At 50.1% G+C, this 23247-nt stretch overlaps 1 protein-coding gene across 8 annotated transcripts in view; it reads left to right on the top strand.

Moving 5' to 3' along the window:
* Window positions 1-5566: 5566 nt before the first annotated feature.
* The window catches only part of FGFR2 (fibroblast growth factor receptor 2), a 101332-nt gene continuing 83651 nt past the window's right edge, over window positions 5567-23247 (top strand). For all 8 annotated transcript variants that reach the window (XM_064595350.1, XM_064595348.1, XM_064595347.1 and 5 more), the window contains exons 1-2: window positions 5567-5698; window positions 9646-9907. In XM_064595350.1, the coding sequence (XP_064451420.1) occupies window positions 9739-9907 (169 nt within the window). In that variant the 5' untranslated portion in view covers window positions 5567-5698; window positions 9646-9738. The remainder of the gene's footprint in view (window positions 5699-9645; window positions 9908-23247) is intronic.

Below are 23247 nucleotides of genomic sequence, written 5' to 3'. Positions count from 1 at the left end.
TAGACATTACATCTGGCTGGTTTGGCCAACCAGCGAACTGACCGGTCAATTTTCCTTCACAAATGGGCAGGTGCCTGGTAGGAACTTGCAGCCCGGCGGGGGGTAGGGGGGGCAATGGAGGGGATAGTGTTGAGGCCAGAGTAAAATTTCCCCAATTATTCCCCCTCCTACTACTCTGATAGCAATTTTTGCTTTTCTTGAACCAGAATGGGGTTGAATTGCCTGTTCATTGCCTTTTGAGTGACAGACCTGGTTACCCAGTTTTATTTATTTTTTTATTTTTTAAAGATTTTATTTATTTATTTGAGAGAGAGAGAATGAGAGACAGAGAGCATGAGAGGGAGGAGGGTCAGAGGGAGAAGCAGACCCCCTGCCGAGCAGGGAGCCCGATGCGGGACTCGATCCCGGGACTCCAGGATCATGACCTGAGCCGAAGGCAGTCGCTTAACCAACTGAGCCACCCAGGCGCCCCGGTTACCCAGTTTTAAATAGCAAACGTGTAGCAGATTTTTAAGCCTTAATTTCTCAAACACAATTCTTCAGAATTGTCCATTTCTATTTGTTTTCATTATATCGCTGATAAGAGTCATTTTATGAACCACAGACATTGGCCCTTACCTCTTCCCCTATTTTGAAGACTGCAAATTCAGCTGATGAACTGTAGGTACGTGCAAGAGGTCTAACAATCTTATGTACCTGAACTTGAAGGTTCTTGGAAACATTGACAGCAACAATGACCCTCACCAAGTTCTTAGAGCACTTGAAGAAGTAGGATGAACCCACGGTGAGTAGATTAACTGTTCTCTTGAAATATTAACATTTGGGGAGGCAATGAATTCTACTCAACATGTTTCAACTCTGCACTGAGTTGAACCACCTAGAAGGATCCATCAGGGGGCATGGATAGGTGAAAATGGTTGACTTGCTCTGGTGGCCACTGGAGTGAATCCCAGCCCCATCAGGAGACCAGACTTTTGGCTTCCCTGCCCTTAACCCGTGTGGTGTGACCTTGAGCCCACCACTTCCCTTCTCTGTGCTCCACTCCCCTCCCCTGTCAAATGTGGGGTGTCAGCATGATGGTTTATCACACACTTCCTCACCTTTGGGTCTGGTCTCCTTAGGAAGACTTATGCAGGTCACTTAAGCCACTTGGAAATCCGATAAACCGTGAGAGCAGAACACAGTGGCAATTTTAATTCAGGTGCTTCTCATGTTTGTAAAAAAATTATTTCTTCGGGGCTGAGTTGTTCACCAGTGCTAAAATAGCTTCTAAAATAACAACGATACCAGTAAGCATTGCGTTGCCTTCCATCTGGATAATCATTTGTATGACTCAGCACAGGTGGCATTCCATCTCAGGTGGGCTCTGGGTAGGCATCACCAGGTCCTTCAGCTGGGGCAGAGGCTGGGCACGGGGAATTCAGAAGTCCTGGCTCCAGACTCTGTTAAAACCAGGTCCATAATAATATCCGGGTGGTGCCAGTTGGTTCTAGGCTCTTCACTGAAACACTTGAATCCTTCCAATAGACCCAGGGGGTAGGAATATTAAGAGTGGCTAATAATAATCATAGGAGAGAACATTGCATTTCCAGAACCATGAGGAGTATCTGGATAAAAATGGGTTTTGTCACATTTTCATTCACTTAATCTTCTTAGTGACCCTATTAAATAACTACAAGATAGGTACCACGATTGTGCTCATTTATCTGAGAAAATGGAAAACCCAGAGAATTTAAGTAACCTGCCCGAGGCCACACAGCCATTGAGTGAAGAGAGCTGCACCTTGCCTGTTGGAACCAAAGTCCCTTCGCCTCAAAGCGAGGCAGGAATTCTGGAAGGACTTTGTCCCCAGGGACGTCTTGGCTTTGAGATTCCATTCTAAGTTTAGCATCGTCGTCACAGACGTTCGATGTGTGGTGCTGGGATTTATGATGTCGCTTCAGTTAAATGCCGTAAGCTCCCTGAAGGTGGGACGGAACTGTCAGAGGATCAGGCCCCTCCCCTCATCCCAGGAGTTAACCAGGCTAACCACAGTCCTTGGACTCTTCTATATTTCGCCTTTCAAATGCTTCTTTTATGCTCCAGACATTATTGAGATGTAGCCTAAAGAATGAGATTCATAGTTGTGGGGAGCTCAGAACGACATTAGAAGGGCTCATTAGCACTTAACGTCAGCAGCCTTTATTCATCTAACTTTTCTATAGGGTGAAGGAACAGCCATCCGTTAAAAAACAAATTATTAAAAAAAAAAATTCTGAATCTTTAGAGGAGAAAGGCCCGTGGCTGCGAGGGCTCCCACCCCACCCTCCCCTCCCCTCCCATCACTGCTGGGCCAGCGACACAATTTGTTTCTTGAAAGTCATAGGGCAAGGGAGTTCTGGTGTCCTCATTTTTCTTCCTTCCATTGATGTATCATTACTAGAGTGAAAGAAAGAAGGGTGTCTCGAGGGCTTTTGAAAAAAAAAAAAGGTGGCTACTCAAGACATTTTTGTAAAGGGGGGAAAATTGTGAAGAAAAGGGCCCCCAGTGGGGGGTGGAGGGGTGGTGAATGTGGCCTTGTCTGGAGGCTCTTTCAGCAGAAACCTGGTGCTGGCCCTGGTAGTTCAGTGCAAACTGTCACCTTTAGTTCTTGCTGGCTTTTCTGCCCTCGGCCCTGAACCTCAACAGATTGGCGCTTATTTACCTATTCACACTCGGCCGGAGAAGCTCATTAATAGGCTTATTAGCAACACCATTCACGGGAGGCCATTGACAAAAGGGGTTCCAGCCACTTGAAGAGGGAAGAGAAAAAAAACTGTCCAGAGATTATTTTCTCATTCAGAAGCCTCACTGGTGTGAAAGCTTTCCTAGACCCTCTGAGGTCACTTGAAGCCTAAATATGATGACAGAATCGGTTTTTGTAAAAAAAAAAAAAAAAAAAAATTCCAAACATGCTTTTGCTTCTCTCAAAACTGAAGAAGGTTGCTGCTGTGGGCCTGTGGGCTTTGCTCCCTTAAAAAAGGAACCCTCTTAGGGGAATAAGGGTCTTGTGATGGATGGGTGTCTTTTCATCCCTGTGAAGAATAAATTCTGCGAACTGCATCTGGTCATGAAAGTAGGTGTTCTGATTTGTCATTTTCAGCGGAAGCCTGCCTTTTTATTCAGTGTACATCAAGCTATTGATGAATGGGGTTAGGGACGATGGCTTCCTGCACCAGTAATTTATGTGAGAATGTGTTAACAGCATTTTCAATGGCTGATGGATATGTTGCAGGACGGGAAGGGGATCTGTCCTGAGGCACTTGAGTTTCCCATTGGTGGGGAATATAAAGATGTTAAATGCCAGGGCCGGAGGAGGCAGACATGCAGCCACCTCTCTTTTTGTGATCACAGGTCTGAGGACTTGAAAAAGGTATTGGTGTGTTCAGAACCATCCAGGTGTGAGTGGACGGCTGAGGTGTCAGTTCATGAAAAGGCCTTAGGACTGATCCAGGTTAAGACTTGACCGAAGGGGCACCTGGGTGGCTCAGTCGTTGAGTGTCTGCCTCCGGCTCAGGTTATGGTCCCAGGGTCCTGGGGTCGAGCCCCGCATCTGGCTCCCTGCTCCGCGGGAAGCCTGCTTCTCCCTCTCCCACTCCCCCTGCTTGTGTTCCCTCTCTCGCTGTCTCTGTCTGTCCAATAAATAAATAAAAAAAACTTAAAAAAAAAAAGACTTGACCAAAAACATACCCAAGCATGTGGACCGATCATTTGGCTTGAGAATCTATTCTTTTTGCGGTCAAATTTCCAAAATAGAATTTCACACCCATTTGCCTGAAGCATGCCAATGGATTTGATACTCCCAGCATGTAAGTCATTTACATAAAAGTTTTCTGTGATGTATTGTGAAGAAAAATGATTTTCTCATGTGTGGCACCTTCAAAAAAATTTTTTTTTGTAAATGTTATTGAAGTGTGCTGTGTCGGTGACCCAGGAGCGACTGCATTTCTAAATGCTGGAAAAGTCGATTTTCCAGGTCAGTTTTGTACTCACTGCTCCATCTATCTTCAGGCCTCAAAAGCATTCTGAAGCACTTCGGGGTTTAATGACCTTTTCTAAGGAAAAATAATTAAGGTTTTTATCTATATTGTCTTGGACTTAAGCACAAAAGCTTAGGAGCTGGATGAGTGAGGAGGAGAGAAAGTATATTAAAAAATAAATTATCCCGTAGAAACAGCCTCCCGAGAAAGGTAAATGGAAAATACGAACTTTAACCAGTTGCAGCCTGGCATTCAGTTTTAGAATCTGATTTTGCGGTTGAAGAATCTAAGATTCAGGAGGAGGAACTGCTTTGCTCAAGGCCACACAGCTATTTATAGCGGAGTCGTCTTTAGAATCTTTCCAATTTCTTTTTATTACTCCAGATATATATTACTAAACAACACTTTTGTCGTTGCCTTTTTTTTTTTTTTAAGATTTTATTTATTTATTTGAGAGAGAGAGAGAATGAGAGACAGCACGAGAGGGAAGAGGGCAGAGGGAGAAGCAGACTCCCCGCCGAGCAGGGAGCCCGATGCGGGACTCGATCCCGGGACTCCAGGATCATGACCTGAGCCGAAGGCAGTCGCTCAACCGACTGAGCCACCCAGGCGCCCATGTCGTTGCCGTTTTTGACTTTCTCTAGGAGAGGCCAGAGTCAAAGTCAGGCTCTGCCAATAAGCGGCTGTGTGGCCCCGGACGAATTGCTGAACGTCTCTCCCGTTTCCTTATCAGAAACTGGCAATGCTACTTTCTGCAGGGCGGTGATGCCCAGGAAGAAGAACCCGCTCGGTGTGCCCTGCCCAGAGTAGGGCCTCCATAGATGCCGGTTTCTTCTCTCGCCGCTCTTGTCTTGCAGGACCTTCTCCCCCAGAAGTTTCACTTGCATTAACCGCCCCCCCGCCTCCCCCCGCCCCATGCAGTCGCTTCAGCGGTAGGGCAGGCGGTCCGTCGTTTGCTTTACTGGCTTGAACTAAAACAACGCGACGCGATCGGCGATCAGCCGGCTAGCCGTCGGCCTAAACCCCCAGGGAAGGAAGGGGGCGGTGGCGCGGGGCGAGGCCGTCGCCGCACCTCTCCGGGCCGGGGCGGCCGGGGTCTCGGGTGCTCGCGGGCGTCGGGAGCCGCGCGGAGGCCCGGCGGCCGGGCGCGCGGCGCTGATTGGCGGAGCCGGCGCCGCCGTCCAGGAAACGGCTCAGGTTTCAGCGGGGGCGTGACGCGCGGGGAGGGGGCGGCGGCGGCGGCGGCGAGCGCCGCGGAGAGCCGAGCGGGAGGGCGGCGGGCGCGGAGCGGGCGGGCGGGCGAGCGCGGCCGCCACAAAGCTCGGGCGCCGCGGGGTGTGCGCGCGGCGTAGCTGGCCCGGCGCGGCGACTGCTCTCCGGGCTGGCGGGGCCCGGGCGCCCCGAGGCCGCGGCTTTCCAGGGCGCCCTGTGCGTTCGCAAGTTGCGAGCAAAGTTTGGTGGAGGGGACGCCGAGCCGGAGTCCTTTCTTCCCCTCGCTCCGCAAACCCGAGGGCAGCCGGCGGGCGTCATGCCCGCGCTCCTCCGCAGCCTGGGGTGCGCCTGAAGCCTCGGAGCCTTGGCGCGGGCGGGACCTGAGGACCACTCTGATTTGGAGTTTCCCCCGAGTTCGTCGCTTGCTCCATCCCGACTCACGCCGGGCGCGCGGACAGACCGGCGGCCGGGGAGCGTTGCCATTCAAGGTAATCGCCGTGTCGGGTGCCTCGGGGAGCCTCGCCAGCTGGGGAAGCTGGCGCCGCGGGAGGCCGGGACGCCGGGTGCACCGTCCCCCGAGTGGAGGGCGCGGGGGGCTGGCACGGTTGAGGCCGTTCCCTGTCCTCCCTCTTTGGCCGCATAGGTGATGGGGGAGCGGGGTGCGTGCTGACGGCGGCCGCTTGGGAAGCTCTGCCTCTACTTATCGCCCCCATCCAGATGCTGACATCTGCTTCTGGCACTGACACCCCGTCCCTGTCAAACTCCGGCCGGCGCCGTCCCACCGGCCGGCGCGATCCTCCGACCCCAGGGCGGTCGGGCGAGTGGCGGGGCTGCCTCGCCGGTGGCTCGGCCCCGCAGGTCCGGGGTTCGCAGGGGCATCTTCGGGGTGCCTCATTACGGGGTCCGGGGGGCGCCCGCCCTGCCCTATCCAGGCCGGGCGGGGGGGGGGGCCGCGGTGGAGACCCTTCCCCAGGAGGGAGCCGCTGGATGGGACCGGCGACCTCTCCGTAGGGCTGGCTGTGCTCGGGGGTGGCACCTTGGGGGAGGCGGCCGCTCGGGTTCCCCGATTTCAGTAACCGGCGCCCCCCTCCCGCTGCCGCCGTCGGTGCTGGAGGGAGCGCAGCGCGCCTGGGGCTAGGGGGCGAACTGGACCGACTTTTTCTAGCTCGCCGCCTGCTCAGCCGGCAGCAGCTCGGGGATGTCGAAAGCGCAGGCGAGTTCTAACTTGCGCGCTCATTCTTTCAGGGCCGGGGCCGCGCCGGGGAGTCGGCCCGGGGCCCTGCGAGGTGCTGGCTCCAACCCTCGCGGCCACAGGGCCAGGCTCAGGGGTCCTGGCCGGGCGCGCCGAGTCGCCGCCGCTCCCCTCGAAGCCCGGCTCTCGCCAGACCCTTCTACGGGCCTGCCTTCCTCCGGCCCAATTCAATAAAACCTACCCTTAAAAGCAAACCTGCTTTCACACTCGGGGCACCCATTATGTGTTTGGTGTGAAACGCTATCAACATTTAAAACCCCATTGTCCCCCTGGTCCCAAATCCCTGTAAATCTTCCACTGGCCGCGACTCATTTTCATCTGAAAAGCCTGTTTAGTTTGAATAGAAAAGCAATCAGGCGCCCCTCTCCCTCTCCCTCTCCCTGGAATGTCAATTAAAATGCAGATTTCTCTGAGCTCTTTAGCGCCCCAAGAAGGGGGAGAAAAACAGGATATGCCAGGCAAACAAATGAAAGAAATGCTACAATGGAACGGGGCTGGAGGTGGTTAGGAGTTCCCCAAAGCTGCGGCAAGTTCTCACTGGATTGCTAGCGTTAACCAGGGGATGGATTGCCGTCCTGGGTCAGCCTTATTTTGTGTTTTTGGAGATTTCAGTATGTTGAGGAACCTCCTCTCCATCTCCCCCCCCCCCCCCCACAACCTGCCCAGATTTGACCCCTGATAGCTCCCTCCATTACTCAGCTCGGAAGACAAGGGGAACAGTAGGGAGGCTTTGAGCTCAGAGATAGGTCTGCCCCCCTGGGGGGATCCAGGCATCCCAACTTTGCCTGGCGCTGTTGACTTTCCTGATGTAAAATCTACCAGAAACAAAGCGCCCAAGTGCTCAGCATGGGTGAGCCTGCAGAGGACAGATAACCACTCAGTGGTAGAGGCTCAATTAAGGTAGGCACTGTGTTGGTTTGCCTTCTTGGAGCATGGGGGTGGGGGGGGGCGTTGAGAATATTTTGGTTAATTGAGGAGCCCAGCAGGAACCCGGCATAGGGACCACTCGCCAGTCAGGCTCTCTTGCTTGTCACTTTGCCTGTCTTTGGGGGCAGGCTTGTGCCCAGGTGAAAACAGACCTGGGGAGGGGTGGCCATGAAGAGCCGTCTGTCATGGGGAGGGTGACAGCTCTTCCCAGGGCCTAGAAGAGAGTTCCCTTTCAAGGAGAAAAATAAACACGCTGGGGCTTTCACTGAGGCTCAGACTCCAGGAAGGATTATGGTATTGAAGGCAGGAAGCCGGGATTGTGGCCGCCAGCAGCCTGCTGGGCCTGTGTTCCCAACACCGAGCCTCAGGACCTAATTATCCTGCCTAGGAGGTCCCACCACACTTGTGTCCACTCTGGTGAGGAGTTGTGCAGACCTGCTGCCTTAGGCCTCCGCGTTCCAGAGATTTGGGCAGGGGGCAGCCTGGGGCCTAGACCTGGTAATGGCTAAAATTCAAGTTTTTCGTGCAAGCTGATGGGATGAATGAATGGTCTGAGATTTAGCTGATTTAGGTCCCTGGCCAGCTTTCTCTGCCTGGAGCAAAGGAAACCTTTCTGGGCTGGGACAGGTGGGTGATGAGGCCAGGGAAGCAGCCTGGATGAAATCTCCTGCTAGGATTTAAGATTGTTCATGAAGTTGTGTCAGAGGCTGAACATTCCCATGCATTCTGGAAATGCTTAGTAAATCAATGAGAATGCTTGTGTACTTTCCTCCCACATGTATGTAGAAATAGATACGGAGTTATCTTTTGAGGCTCTTAACTTCAAGAGGAAAGAAGATCGAGGGGGGAAAAAAAATCCTTCAAGCAACCTGAAAATAGAGGGTGTGCTCACAGGCACACGGTTTTCTTGCTTTTGCTGTGAATCACCGTTTCATATGTGCTTTCTTTTGAATCAGAGGTTTTCTTTTCCTTCTCAGGAACTGCAGCATTCTCTTTTCCCATTTTAATCCTTCGTCAAAGCTAACAGGAACAGTTTTTCTGATGTAGCTTTGGAGAGGCTCAGGCGATGTTGAAATCTTTGAATCTTTGACATGTTTGAAACATCGAGTTGGCATGCCAAAAGCCCAGGCTTTAGAGATTTTTATATTAAAGGTCTCACCCTCGCCCCCAGTCCTTAAAGTGTGGTTCGTTTATTTGGTTCACCGAATCTGTGATGTTGCAAATTTTCTCAAGTTTGTGCATTTCGGTTCTGCACTTAGTCATTGAGGATAATGAGTACATTTAAAGTTATTTAGAATAGTTGAGCCTGGACAATTCTCTTTGCCTTTGGGTCACATGGGTGAACAGACCAGTGAGTGGAGCACCCCCTGTAACTTCTGAAGTTTTAGCCAATAGGTTAGCATATTGCAAGTTATTGGTCCAATCACATACCACGACAGTAATTTACATATCACCATCCTTGTTAATCAACACCTGCCTTATTCCTCAGAGTTTGCATCCGCTATGTGGGCTGAAGACATTTACCAGGCGGGGGCTGCCCGTAGTCGAAGTGGAAGGGGATTCAGGCTTTGAACCTCTTTTTGGATCCGCCGCTTTGAATGCGTTTGCAGTTCCTTTCATTCTCCCGTAAGTGGCTGCTTGGCACAAGATCGAGAAATACATTTCCATATTGGAAAATGAATCCTGACAAGTGTAAACTGGTGAGGGCTTTTTGGTAGCCTTCCTGGGGTTCCTTTTATTTTGCTGGTCTCCTTTCTTGCCGAGTACTACAGTGAGGGTGGAGCCAGCCGCTCAGCCGCAGCCCCAGAAATAAGTCTGCACGCAGCCGCCTCCACCATCCAGCTGTCTAAAGCCCCGTTGGCCTAAGAGAAGTTAACAAGGCCGGTTCTGCCAACCCGAGCATTGTTAACTTGCTTTTGTACTTGCCCTTGAAACTAAGGGCACGTAGCTTCTGCGTTTTGAGGGCTGTAGAGGTGACAGTGGATGGCAGAAGAGAGTGGCCGCACGGAGCTGTGTCCCAGAGCCACTCTTTCATCTCCGGTTCTTAGGAGTGTGCGTCCTCACGGTCAGCCCGGCACGGCTCGTCGGGGACCGGTCTGGCGGGAACACCTGGGACCCTGAGGCGCCCACGCGGGGCGTTCGCAGATAATGCAGGGGAGCTGTTGGTGCCTCTTTGAAGAGGCTGCAGCCCACTTGGGTTTCCAGGAATTGGCATCGGGGAGGATTTCACTGACTCGCCGCATCTGTCTCCCCTAGGGGCTGCAGCGGCTTTGGCGGCACCTGGGCTCCGGAGTGCGCCGCGGGCTGGAGGCATTGCTGGCAGTCCATGCTCGCAGACGAGGTGTGCAGATGGGAGTGACGTCCACATGGAGATATGGAAGAGGACGGGGGATTGGCACGGCCGCAGCCGTGCTCAGCTGGGCCCGCTTGGGCTGCCTGGTCGCGGTCACCATGGCAACCTTGTCCCTGGCCCGGCCCTCCTTCAATTTGGTGGAGGATACCACATTAGAGCCGGAAGGTAAGTTGTTTGTCTCACCTTTCAGGGCACCAAGTTTGTTCGGGGCTGTGTCTGGGGAAGTGGCGCTGAGGTTAAGGCCTGTTTTTGAATCAGCTGCCCTTGCATTGTGAGTGAGTCTTTAAGAGCAAGGAGAGTGGGCTCTGTGCTCCCCCCAGGTCAGAGATTGGCACCCCCTCCCCCCCAAGTCCGAGATGGCGAGAGAAGGTTCCTTGCTGTAACAGTGCAGGCAGAACGGTCCAGTTTGGTGGTTTCTTGGTGTGTGCGTTTCTCTGTGCTGGGCGAGGGAGGCAGCGACCCAGGAGAGCTGTGGGAGGGGAGCCTGTAGGTGAATGCCATCTAGAGCCTTCCGAGCAGGAGCATTCTTACTGGAGGGAGAGTCTTGCTTACGATGTAAAGAATTGGCTGTTTTCTGACAAAAGGAGCCACGGAGGGAAATTGCCAATATCTGAAACGCCAACGTTTTATTTTCATTGTCTAAGGAGAAAAAGAAGCTTCTGGAGTTCACAGAGATGCTTGACGTTTTACTTCGTTTTTTTTTTTTTTTTTAAAGCCATTGTAATTCCTAGTACCTAAGCAATACGTCACAGAAGCTGCAAAGTCTATTTTAGGTAAATTTGAAAGTGAAGGTACCTGGGTGTTTCCCACCTCTATGGGAACTTCCAGGTCGAACAGGCCACACGCTGGTTTTTCAGCTTTGGAAATTTAATTTTAAAGGCAGAAAGCCAGTTGTGAACACTAAATGGTGCCCGTATTACTCAGCTGGGCAGGTCTGGAACCTCCTTCCCGGGTCCTTCCGAGACGACAGTAGCCAAGCCTCCACTTGGGGCGGCATTGAAATCTGTCATCAGCCGGGAATATTGGTAGCTGAGTTATTTTTCGAGTGGTAATCCGAGAATAAAATGGCAGATCCCAGCATTCATCGCCACTTAATGAACCTGTTTGCTGAGAGCCCACCTGCTGCTTGCTTAGCTTTGGGGGCTTGCCGTGGTCCTGAGTGGTCTGGGGTCAGCTCAGCCGTTCTGGAAAAGCACCCGGCGCCACAGACTGGCAAAGGACAGTTTGCCTGGTCAGGATAACACGGGAAGGAGGGCTGCGTCCCTGCCCAAAATGACGGCGCTGAGAGAGGGGCTCCCAGTGGGACCCTGTGCACCGGTCATGAGAGGATAGGTAAGGGCAACAGTTTTTCTAAAATGGCCCGGATTTTACCGGAAGCAGTCAAGCACTGGCCGGAGGGAGGCCGGTGCCCTGTCTCATGGAGAGGCATGGAGGCCTCATGAGAACAGGTGCAGTGACGTCACAGTGGCTTCTGCGTCTCGGGGAGGGGGAGTCTGGCGAGAGTTTGTGTCTGTGGCACTTACAGGGGACAGGCTCCTTGTGACCTGTGCTGTGATGTAAGCATGCGTGTGATTTGCAAAGGCAATGCGTTTCTAAAGGGCTTAACGGGAGAGGAAAGGGTCCTGGTTTCTGAAAGTCAGGCCTGTTCTACTTTAATTTTGCTAATAATTAAAATAGATGTGTTTCCTAATTGCTGGTTTTCCCTTGAGTGCATGGCTCAGCACGCAGCGAGGCAGCTGAGCCAGGATTTCCTACCGGATGAGCCCCGGAATGGCCCAGGTTAGGAAGAAACTGTCATTTTTCATTTCGACTTTCAGGACAGCATATTCTTGGGAGTTTGTCTCAACAGAAAGTGTAAAATGGCCCTGGAGGACTTCTTTTCTCGTCCTTAATTACTGAAGGCAGTTTAAAATATGCAGGAAGAAAGAGATGGGGCAGAGAGGGGGAAGAAACCATGGACAGCGATAAAGTGCCCCCAGTGATTCTTTGTGTAAAAATTTATATCCAACAATGGGAGTATTGTTGAAAGCAGGTCTTCCCAACCTGGGATCTGGGGATCCTCTTGGGGTTTGGGGGTGGGGTGGTTTGCGAATTCCCCAACATGATGATAAATACTTTGCCAAAGTCGTTTCGTGCATTTTTCTGGGCTCACAGCTTCTATGAAGTTTGTGTCGAGGGTTGTGAGACGTTTTAAATGGAAGGTGCAGACCCACAGAGGAGTGGAAAAGCATGTGAACCCCTGCCCTCTGTTTCCCTTTCTGTTGTCCGATGGTTTGATAAGATGACCTTGAAGGTCTTGATTAATGTTAAGAGTATATTAACGTCCTCAGGAGGCTTCTGGTTCCTTACATTAGAAGGTCACCAGGAGATTTCAGCATCCCTGGGAGCAGAGAGCAGTCGGCACGTGGCCTGGTACCTCCTGAGCACCCAGGACATGTTAGCCTCCTTGTTGCCCATGAGATGGGCACACGTGTCTGCTCTGCCCCGTGGGAGCTGGCCCTGCCAGGTGCCACAGTGTCAGGAAATGTGGAGGCTTTTGGGGACAGTTGAGAAGGAAGTTGCTCTGTCACAGAGAAGGCCCTGTGCGATTCCAGGCGGCCGTGATTGCTTTCTGGAGCGTCTGGGCTGCCCTGATCTCTCACTACCATATTGGCAACCGATGTGAATTCTTCCATTGCAGGTAGTTTAGCTTTGGTGTCAGAGGTTATTAGGAAGGTCATCTAATCTAATTCTAGATGAAAAAGGAGTTAACTGGATGCCAACTGACTGATTGGGACAGCTCCAGTTTAAGCCATGGTCCCCCTGCTGAACTGGGGGTGAAAAAGGAGGGTGGGAGAGAAGGAGGGACTATGGATGGATGAGTGCGTGCTAGTCCCAGGCTGTCCTTCGTGGTTAGTATCACTATAGCTTTGGTTACTATAAATTCAACCTTAATCTTCTATTGCACCAGGCCCCATCTTGGAAGACTTTCTGGTTTGTTAATTCGGAGGCTCAGATTAGATGAGGTCTCTTGGGCTGGACCGGAGGAAAATGTATCCAGGGAAAAATGCGAGTCAGTTCCAGGAAGGAGCCTGAGCCCTAAGACTGGAGGATCCTTTTTCAGTCTTCTCGGCTTTGTACAATATTATCCTATATCATATCATCTGTCACATACCATTTGTCTTCTGAACACGATGAAGTGGTAACAAATAGTAGGGTTGGATCTAGTCAGCTGACTTGAGAAGCAAATAATCTCTAGGAGATTTTAGTTGATATCCCAGATTAAAAAAGAGTATTTCCAGTTGGTCATTCATTGTTGTAGAGGAATGGCTGAAGGCTATAAATTCAGTTATTGACTCAAAGGGGGCAGGGCAGTCCTCAATGCCAAGTATTGTTCCGTTGATTAATATTCTAATTATTTAAAGTATAGTCAAGCTTGATTATCCTGGGGAGGAGGTGACTCTTTCAAGTTCTTGTCACCTACTCTGGTTAATTAAGTCATTGTTGACATTAATGATATCTTTGTTTACACCAGCCCAGTAGGAGCTAAAATAAAAGGGCTTTTCCAGCCCAAAACCCCTAATTACTTTCCCACCCTCCAGAAAGTGTGATTCTGGAAAGCAACAACCTGGGAAGAATGTAGTTTGCCTTTTTTTTTTTTTAAACCAGTTTTTTTGGCAACCTTCTAAGAGGTGATGCTGTCCTGGACCGATGTTGAGTTGGTGCAAAACTCAGTAGCAGAGCTGGTGAGTGAAGGATGCACATGGAGAACTTTCAAAGTCAGATTTTTCCAGCATGGTTTAAGTCCTTTGTTAGAAGTATTGTGAATGCCGCAACATCAGCCATACGCATTTAATTGCAAGTTAAAAGAAAAGAAAAAAAAGAATATATCTGCATACCAAGAGTGAATGATTTAAAATAATCTTCTGTTTTGTATTATCTGCATCTTTGTTCCTCAATACCCGAGTGTTAATATTTAAGAGTTGACTGGAACTTGAGAGTTAGCTTAGGAACAAGGACTTACTCTTGCTCAATTGAACCAAATGCAGGCTTATGCAGTTAAATACACAATGAAGTACACATTCTTTATTAGTATATAAAGTATTTCACAATTCAGAGACAAAGAACTGTGCTTAATATTACTTTGAGAGTGACAGTTTGGCAAGCCAAGAGACTTGGCGTTTGTGTAGTTTCTATACTCGCTCCCTCTGATCTGAATTCAGCGTGTATGTGTGTGTGTTCTGCCTGTTTATTTTAACCAGTCAAAACACTGAGTACCTACTATGGGATGAGCCCCCCTCAAGGAACCAGAAGCGGTTCTTTCCAAGTCCTTCTGACCTAGCTGAGGGGGAGAATTCAGATAACCAGAGCAATCCAATAGGAGATGTGTCCAGTATCGGACTGAAGGAAGAATTACGCAGTTATGCAATAGCTAGGTAGTGTTTCCACAGGAAGAGTCTTGTTCAGTGTTGACATTCTCCATAAAATGTATCCAGTAGCCTTGCAGCCTGAAGTCTGTTGTTTGGGTGTTGACTTATCCAGGGTAATTGTTTAAAAGGCTACCACCCTTTCACAGCAGAGTCTGGCCTGATTTTCCATTTCCATGGAAGCTGTCTGATTTTAGTCTTTCAGGGAGAACGTGGAAAATTGGTTTTTGGCGCCAAGTAGGAAGGAAAGCTGGTGTGCTACTTTCCACGGTCCTGATTGGATTCCTAGCATGGTGACTCGGCTCGGTAGGCAGCTCCAAAATTATTTGGGGGAAGTTTTTCAGGTGATCCCACAAATGATTCGGATCCAGTGGGTTTTCTGCTGCTGTGCGGAAATGCCCATGATCTTTATTACTCGTTTTCCTTGAGGAGGGATGACGTTAGCTTTGTATTGTTAGTTTTGTATTCTTTTTTTATCCATTTGCTGTGTCCACTTAGTGAGGCTTAGCATGGCTCTGCTTTTTCAGCTTTAATGGCATGGACATGCTTGACACTCCTCATCATGCCACACCTTTGCCTCATGTCCTTCTCTCTGACCTGCCTTTTTTTTTTTAAAGAAATTCTTTTTTTTTTTTTAAGATTATTTATTTATTTATTTGAGAGAGAGAATGAGATAGAGAGAGAGAGAGCATGAGAGGGGGGAGGGTCAGAGGGAGAAGCAGACTCCCCACTGAGCAGGGAGCCCGATGTGGGACTCGATCCCGGGACTCCAGGATCATGACCTGAGCCGAAGGCAGTTGCTTAACCAACTGAGCCACCCAGGCGCCCCTCTGACCTGCCTTTTTAGTGTAGTTTCTTTTAACTGGTGGTGACCGTGTTCAAGGCTGTATGTGGCTGAACAGTGAACCTGATGTAGGGGCTGAACCTTTGGCCTTCGCTGAAGGGGGTTCTGAGCAGTTACGTTTCAGCTTCATTGTATCCAAGCTGAGCAAATTCCTAAGAACACAGCTTGGACTTTTTAGAGGCTCTTGGACTTGAGATTTTACTATTTTTACTTTTATTTATTTTATTATTTTTTTTAATGTAAGCTCTATACCCAAACTGGGGCTTGAATTCATGACCCTGAGATCAAGAGTCACACGTGCTGCAGACTGAGTCAGCTAAGGGCCCTGGACGTGAGATTTTAAAGCTATGTATAACTTGTGTTCCATTTTGGGGAAAATGTTTTATCTTCATGCGAAGCCTTGAGGCTTTCTGGAAACCGAAGAGTCCCCTCAACAAAGCCACCTCCTTCTGCTTACCCAGGTAGACCTGGAGTGACCCAGCTGGTTCAGCTCTGGCCATCTTGAATTAGGGAATGTGTAAAAGAGGTAGGGAAGGGAGTCTGAAGCCAGGCTCTTTAATGAGTCTGGTTGAACAAGCTGTTGGCCACTTTACCATAATGATCCTGTGTGTCTTGGAGACGGCTCCTTCTGAAATTAACAAAGGTTATGCTTTTCCCAAGTGTTTTTGTTTGTTTTTTTTTCTTTTCCCCTTTCTTGCTCTGATCTGTGACTACCCCTTTTTAACAGGGCATGATAGAAAACCCAAAGTGGTAGCTTTCACTAGGCTTCATTTATGTAACTTCAAGCTTTTACTACTTCTGTATTCATGCAAAAGGATATTTAATTCTCAGGACAGACTGTGGCTGTCCTTGAAGAGAGTATGTTATGTAAAATGGGTATACTTTAGGTTTTCAGTGATTTTTGGTTTCGGGAAACTTGCACCATGACGGAGTTGTAAGATGTTGGGCGTGTGGACTGTTGTCATTTATTCCACTTTGGAATACATAAGTAATTACGCCCCATTCTGGATTTTTGCCACTTCATGGGAATATTGTAAATTTCAGATTCTTTTTGTACTGAGTCAGGGAGCTGAGCTGTGGCATATTCTTTCCTTTAACCCCTTGTCCAGCTAAAGAATGGTAAATTCCAAGTCCTGTACGAATGGAATGAACTTATATGGAATTTCAGGTTGTAGTGAGTATGTTTTATGAGGAGGTCAAAACCAGCTTATAAGGAAAGTTCTGATATATTCAGGAATGAGGACAAGGGATGCATTTATTTGTATGATTTATATATCACCTTTCCTGGAAAGAAAGGAACTCAGTCCTGAGCTCTGACACTGAAACTCTGCATGAATTGTCATGTTTATTTTCTAACATGAGAACTCCTTCTTTGTGATTCTACGTGGTCTCTCTTTACACATGATGTTTACTGTTAAGGTTTTCCATACATGACCAGGTGTAATGTTTTAAGAATATGTAGACATCATGAAGGCCAACTTGGCTTGTTGGGTGGGGAGCAAGGTGGGGAGGGGCCTTAGAGTGAAAATAAGGATCTTTGCAGTGACAAGTTTTGGGTTTAAACTTTTTGGAAAACCCTCAAACTTGAGATTCTCAGTTGATGGTGAGATTGCCTCGTGGGAGTGTGGCTGCCTTTTAGGGCCTCCTCCTCGTCTGCCAAAGCCTCCTGGGTTTCCACCAAAACATATTGCATTCTTAGCGGACGGGTGGTAGGTACACAATTGAGTATGGATCCTAAATGTTCTAAATGTTTCAAATTTAATATCATTCAGATTTTTAAAAGACCAAGAAGCCCCTGTAAAATTAACTTAAATTTTTCATCTATTTTTTTTCCCCATGAAAATGAATAAAATAATTTTGAATGGCATGTGATGTGCTTTCTGGAGATGGACAGAAGGAACTTAGCCTTGAGAGTTAGGCAAGTCAGGCTTGAATCACTCTTCTATCTCCTGGTGTTGCGACCTTGGCTAAGATAGATAATCTTTCTGAGCCTCCCTTTATCTAAAATGGGGCTGATAATATCTATGTGAAGGGGGGGGATATGAAGATTAAATGCAAATGGATGTAGATAGAGCTCTTACTGTAGTTCTTGGCCTAGAAGAGGTGCTCAGTAAATGCTACTTTTCTCTCTACCCATCCCCACTTCTTGTCAATGTAAAAACCTGATAAAGGATTTAAAAAATTTTTTTAAATTTTTTTATTTTTTAAAGTGTGTGGGGGGGCAGGCAGAGGGAGAGACTCTTAAGTAGCTTGGAGCCTGATGATGTGGGCCTTGATCTCACGACCCTGAGATCATGACCCTGAAATCATGACCTGAGCTGAGACCAAGAGTCAGACGGTTAACATCTGATTGAGCCACCCATGTGCCCTGAGAGAGAATTTAAAACCAGTATTTCAGGTATATTTACCCTACAACGTACAATGATAAATCTTCTAATGAGAGGCATTTACATTAATTAAAATAAAGGGTGTCTAGGCCCTGGTTCAACCCTTTTCATTATCTTCGGTCTCTATAAGTCTGGACTTCAGAAACATGCTCTCATCGCCTTGCTGGTTGCAGTCCAGACGGTTCAGGGTTGACCTATTTTTCCCCATTGAAGAAACGCCGGTGTAGCCCAGCAGTCATGGCAGGACACACACTTCGGGGAGAGCAGTGTATTTTGGCAAGGAAAGGGTTGTCTGTTGGAGGCTTCCAAAGGATTGTCATCAGGCCCTGTGAAGAATGGTGGAGACTGGGTTTGGGGGGTGGGGGAGGGGTTGGGGTGTAGTGGGCTCCGCTTTTGTCCGGGCCAGTGAGGAGAGCGCCATAGCATGTTATGGACATCCTGGTCAAGTTTGCCCCTAGTGACTTCCCCTGGGCAGCCTGTTGGGAGTTCCTCGGGGCACAGGTAGCTGGGCTTCCAGAATTTAGGGAAGGGAAGGAAATTGTGAGGGGACCCACACGACTGAGGGCGAGGAGCTGAGCAATCCTTTGCGTGTTACAACCTTGTGGGGTCACTTGATAGGGTGGATGGATGGGGTCATATTCTTTAGCCCATTCCTTGAGAGGATGAGGATGAAGATGGTAACAGGAGCTCATTACCATTTATTAAGTGCCAGACACAGTGTACCTTGACCTGTATTATCTCTAATCTTTTTCTCCCCATGTTTAATTGAGATACGATAGACACAGAGCGCCATGTAAGTGTAGGGTATACAGCATGATGATTTGACTCCAGGTACTCATAGTCCCATTTTGTGGAGGAGACTCTTGACCTAGACTCTTGGAGATGAAATGTTTCCTCCAAGACCCCACAGTTAGCGTGGGTCCAGGCGTTTGGGTGAATTTATTGGTATGACAAAGATTTATCAGTTGATTCCTTCTCTTTCCTGAGCAGGAGGGTCTTTTGTGGAGTACTGTGGTGGCCCCCTCATTCTTTCCTAAATCTGTCATTTGACTCTTAAACATGAAAGGACTGCCGGGTGATTCTGTCTCTTCCCCGCATATCCACACCTATTTTCCTAAAGCTGTTTGAAGAAAAGTCACCAGGCAATAAAACCACTCCAAGAATTACCCCTTTGTGATTCTTCTAGAATGGCCTCCGGCGGTATGTAGCTTATTAGTAAGGAGCTAACCCTTCTCCTGCCCAGTAGACGGGAGGGGAGATGCTGTGAGTCCCAGTTAGTGACCCAGGCTAAGTCACCCGGTAGGAGTTCGGGCAGGTAGGGCTGGCTAGTCTGGTATTTGCCCATTTTCTGGCAGTTTGCTCTGGCACTCCAAAACGTTTGCCTTGTTGGTTGTCACTCTGATAGTACGTCACGCTTTTCTTCAGCATGTCTGATTTTCGGTGGGGTCAAGACCCACCTGCGCAGACTAGTGTACCTGGGGCTCCTGCTGCCTACAGTCATGGCAGTGACAGATGCCAGAGGAATGATAAATACCTGGCCCTTATGATGTCAGAGACTAGGAAAGAAAAAAAAAAATAGTGGGGAGGGAAAGGTCGGAAGGAACAATACCTTTACCTCCTCTTGGCTAGGAGGGGCATCCCGAGAGGGGGAAGAGGCTGGGGAGTAGAGCATTTTGAAAGGAAACAGAGTTCATTTTGGGTGGTTACAAGTAATTTCTGAGTGGAGCTGCCTGGTCATGGAGGTGAATCGGGGCTGGTTTAGTCTGCTGGACTCTGCGCTGAACTTGGACAGTGACTGCAGAATGCCCAGGGGTCGCGGGTGTTGAGAAGGGGGCGTTCAGGGTTGGGCAGAGGGTGTTAAATACTTGGCCGCAGAAGACCCTGCGCTTTCTCTCGAAGCCTCACAGCCCTGGTGGGGTGACAACTTGCAGAGCTTGGCGGAGACAGCAGATCGTCCGCACACTTTCCATACTGCAGCGTTATTGACTTTGACTTTGTTCCCCCAGGTCTGTTTTTTGGAACCCTACTATGTGCTAGGTTCTGTGGGGATAGCATGGCAAGCCAAAAACAGCCTCAAGTGCTGTTGAGTGGGTAGCCACGGGCCTTTGTCACAGAGCTACAAAAATGAGGCTCTAGCTCCCATGCAGGGAGCAGGTGCTCTGAAGGAGCAGCGTGGCGGGCTCACAGGGAGGCAGAGCCCCGAGGAGGCCAGAGTGCTGCAGTGACGGGCCAGGGGCCTCTGGGAGGCTAGAGAAGTGGGCCGCGCCAGGCTGGGAGGCCTGCGGCCCACGTTGAGGATTTTTCTGGGTACTCCAACTAGGCAGCTTCCCGAGGCCGCTCTTCACAGGGAGGTGGGCACCCACCTTGATGGATCAGCCGACCCCCTGCATGGGCCCAAGTCATGACCAGCCAGATGTGCTGGCCAGGTGGCTTCCTGCGCCTCTTGGGAACTGTTCAGGGCTTGGCCCCTCCGCTGGCCTCTGTCCGCATTCACTTGTTGCCCAGAATTGCCCACCCTTAAAGGTGTGGCCTGTGGACAGGTGGTCAGGGGTAGCTCTCAGCCTCCTCCTCGACTGTCTCTTTTTTCCGGAGCTGGGGTTGTTTACCAGTTTACCATGGAGGCAGGGGGATGGTGCAGGGCAGGGTAGCCCGGTGGACCTGGCCTGGGTAGTGAACACCGATTATGGGGCCTCACTCGAGGACCTGGGGGTTCACGTAAGGCTCCCTCCTTTTCCCTGGAGCGGAGTGCAGCACAGTCTTGGGTTAAAAAGGGCAGGTATGTCCTCCACAGCAAGCCCAGATGCTTGGGGGCCCAGCACAGCCCCTTCCGAGATGAGATGCTCTGGTGGCTTTTGCAAGGGTCTCGGCCTGGAGAAGCGGGATCTCTGCAAAGTTTGTTTTGGAGAAGGTTTTATTTCTATGCAAATACGCGGCTTAGGGCCTAGGAGAAAGGTTAGGGTTTAACCCTGGTGGCACCTTGCTTAATTTGGAATTTCCTGAATGAACGTGGTTTCAGTCCTGGGGCACAGGATCGCCCAAGGGGAAAATTTCCTTTTCTCTGTAAATCACTGGAGAAAAGTGATCCCTGGGGCTTGGCCCTGCTTTCTTGCCCCTGCCTTTCTTGGTCTTGGGGGGCAAAGCCAGCTGGGGATGTGCCCCTCCCACCGCAGAGGCTCCCTGCCCCCTCTGAATTTAGGAAACCTCTCCAACAGGCCATTCTGACCCAGCTGCTTGCTAAAGACCCCTCGGGCTATGAATCTCTGCCTTCAGCCTGAACACGATTTCTGCCCCGGCCAGGCCTGAACTTGCTGAGTCCTGCGTTGCCAGATCAAACCCATTCAAATGAGGAGGGCCATCTGTTTCCCAGTATCCAGCTGCTGTCCCTTCATTTGTAAATGGCTGGGATGCTGCTGGTGGGGGGGGGGGGGCAGTCCTGGGACACAGCTGCAGACTCCGAACAAGTGTTGGAGCTGGGATCCTGCTGAGAGTAGAAAGGTCCAGCCCTTTAAGTAAACTTGCCGATTGGTACCCGCAAAGGGCCCCGAGTTGAAGCGCAGGAGGCGGCCTTGCCCTCATGGAGTAACTCTTGGCCCGCCCCCTTTCCCTTTTCTTTTGTCCGGGGGTACTATATTCACGTGTTCCGAAAGTACTTACTGGGGGAAGATGTCACAGAGGATCTGGACACCATCTGACCTTTCAGGGACTCGTAGGGCAGATGTACCTACCCCCTTGAGTATGCACTGTGGACTGTTTATGTCCGTGTCAGGGGGTGAGCTGGTCCTGAGCAGCTTCAAGGAGCCAGGGGTAACAGTAAGTGTGGAAAGGTGACTTGCCACCCCTGAAAACTTGCTTCTGGAGTGTAGTCTGAGGGCTGGCTTTGGGACATGGTCTCTGGAAATCAGGCCGGTTACCCCACTTGCTGTAGCAAGCTTGGGACCTGTGCAGGGCATGGGTTGGGCCCCTTGCCCGAGGGGTTTGGCGTTCAGGGTTACTCCCCGCATGCTGTGGGGTTGTGATGAGGTGTCCAGTCAAGGGAACTGCTGGGGTTTCTGTGCTCCGCATATAAATATCAGGTATCCTTGATTTGTTGGATGGGTGAACAGTAGATGCTATTTTAATAAGCCATAGGCCTCTTCCCTCAACTAAAGTCATCAAGCAGGTGTCATCGGGGTTGTTAACAACTCTCGAAAGATCCTGGGATGTTTAGTTCCATTTGTGAACATTCCAGAAATCCCCACTTAGGTAACTTACATAGATAGAATGTGACAGATTTGCACATTTGAAAGAAACCCTGTCTTAAAGTCAGAGGAATGCAAATCAAGGTTCCCATGTGGTGGGGGCAAAAAAAAATCTGCTTAGTTAGCGTTAAGCTACAACCCGCACAGAGGAACCGAGGCCCACCCTGGCCAGAGCTGGGGTGAGGGGTGCTTTTTCTCAGACGTGCCTCCCACTTCAGGGTTGACAAAGGCCTTCCTGGGCAGCCTCTTGGTTTGTCCTCATGATGACCTTGACCAGCAGCAGGCTAGCCTGGAGGTGTTTTCCCTGTTCTATAAACCAGGACTCAGGCTCAGCGCTAGGAAGGGGCTGCCCAAGTTGATGTGGGTTCACCACTGCAAAACCAGGTCTCAGACTGTCCTTGGACACTGGCACTGAACTTCTTCCAATGTGGGCTCTGGACCAGCAGCATGACCATTATCTGGGAACTTGTGGGAAATTCAGACTCTCAGACCCCACTCCATTCTACTGATGCCAAAACTTTGGAAGTACGGCCCAAGGGGCTGTGTTTTAATAAACTGTCCAGGTGGTCTTTATGCAGAATAAAGTCTGAGAAGCACTGTGCTGATCCCCTCCTCAGGAAGCTCAGTTGGAGGGGATGGGTGGGGAAGGCGGACTCTATTTGGCTGTGTATGTACTAGATGTATAAACAAAGACTGTAGTGTCTTGGAGATGAGAGCAGTGTTAATGGGTCAGGAATTTTCACAGAGGAGATGGTATTTGAGCTGGGCTTTGAAGGCCGAACAGGAGCTTGCCAGGCAGAGCAGTGGGACAGGGTTTCCAGGTAGAGCAAAGAGTGCCCATTAGAACAGACACGTCTAGGGTGTGAGGGAGAGGGTGGAGAGGGACCTGGGGCCTGGAGCAACCAAGGCCTTAATGTGGGTGATGTTCTTTGGGTTTTACCCTATCAGAGTGGGGAGTGGTCTCTGCCTTTTTTTTTTTTTTTTTTTTAAGTCAAGGTCAGATTTGCTTTTCAGAAGCTTGCTCCGGTGGTCTGTGGTGGATACATGGGGTGGACCGTGGCGGTGGTTTGGGGGCATCGTAGAGGTCTTTTGGGAGAAAAGTTAGGGGCTCGGAGTGAACCTGCACGAGTGAGGTCTTGTCCTTGCTCTTTTCAGAGCTGTTTCGGAGAGAATTGACAAGGGTGCAGATGCAGGGGCCGATCCGATGGGAGGCAGGAGGGAGAAGCGGACTTGGAGCTGGTGATTCCACTCAGCAAGAGGCTGCAGGTGGGGAAGCCGTGGAAGGAAGGGCACGTGCAGGTTTTGGGTAGCACCTCTGTAGCTGGGCAGCTGGAAGGGGGAGCCTGTGAGCAGGGACTTGAGCCGCATTGCCCTGGAGTGGGTGGGAAGAGCTCCTGAGACGGACGGGAACAGAGTGCAGGGAAGGGAGCACCAGAGCCAGGGGTGGGATTCGGCACCTGTTGGCAGATACAGGGGTTGTGGAAGGAGGGGGAGGTCCCAGAAAGGCAAGAACTCCACCACAGGGCTCTGTGGTTAGAACTCACACACGTGCACAAGCAGAAAACAGAATGACCCTAGAGATGATTAAGACTAACCTGTGTGTTAGGGGCGCTAGGAATGTAATGGAGGG

Source organism: Mirounga angustirostris, unplaced genomic scaffold (genome assembly GCF_029215605.1).
Source record: "Mirounga angustirostris isolate CCGP_5_RB_7025 unplaced genomic scaffold, mMirAng1.0.hap1 SCAF_6, whole genome shotgun sequence".
NCBI lineage: Eukaryota > Metazoa > Chordata > Mammalia > Carnivora > Phocidae > Mirounga > Mirounga angustirostris.
Note: the sequence above shows the minus strand (reverse complement) of the source record. Positions and strands in the feature narration are given on the sequence as shown.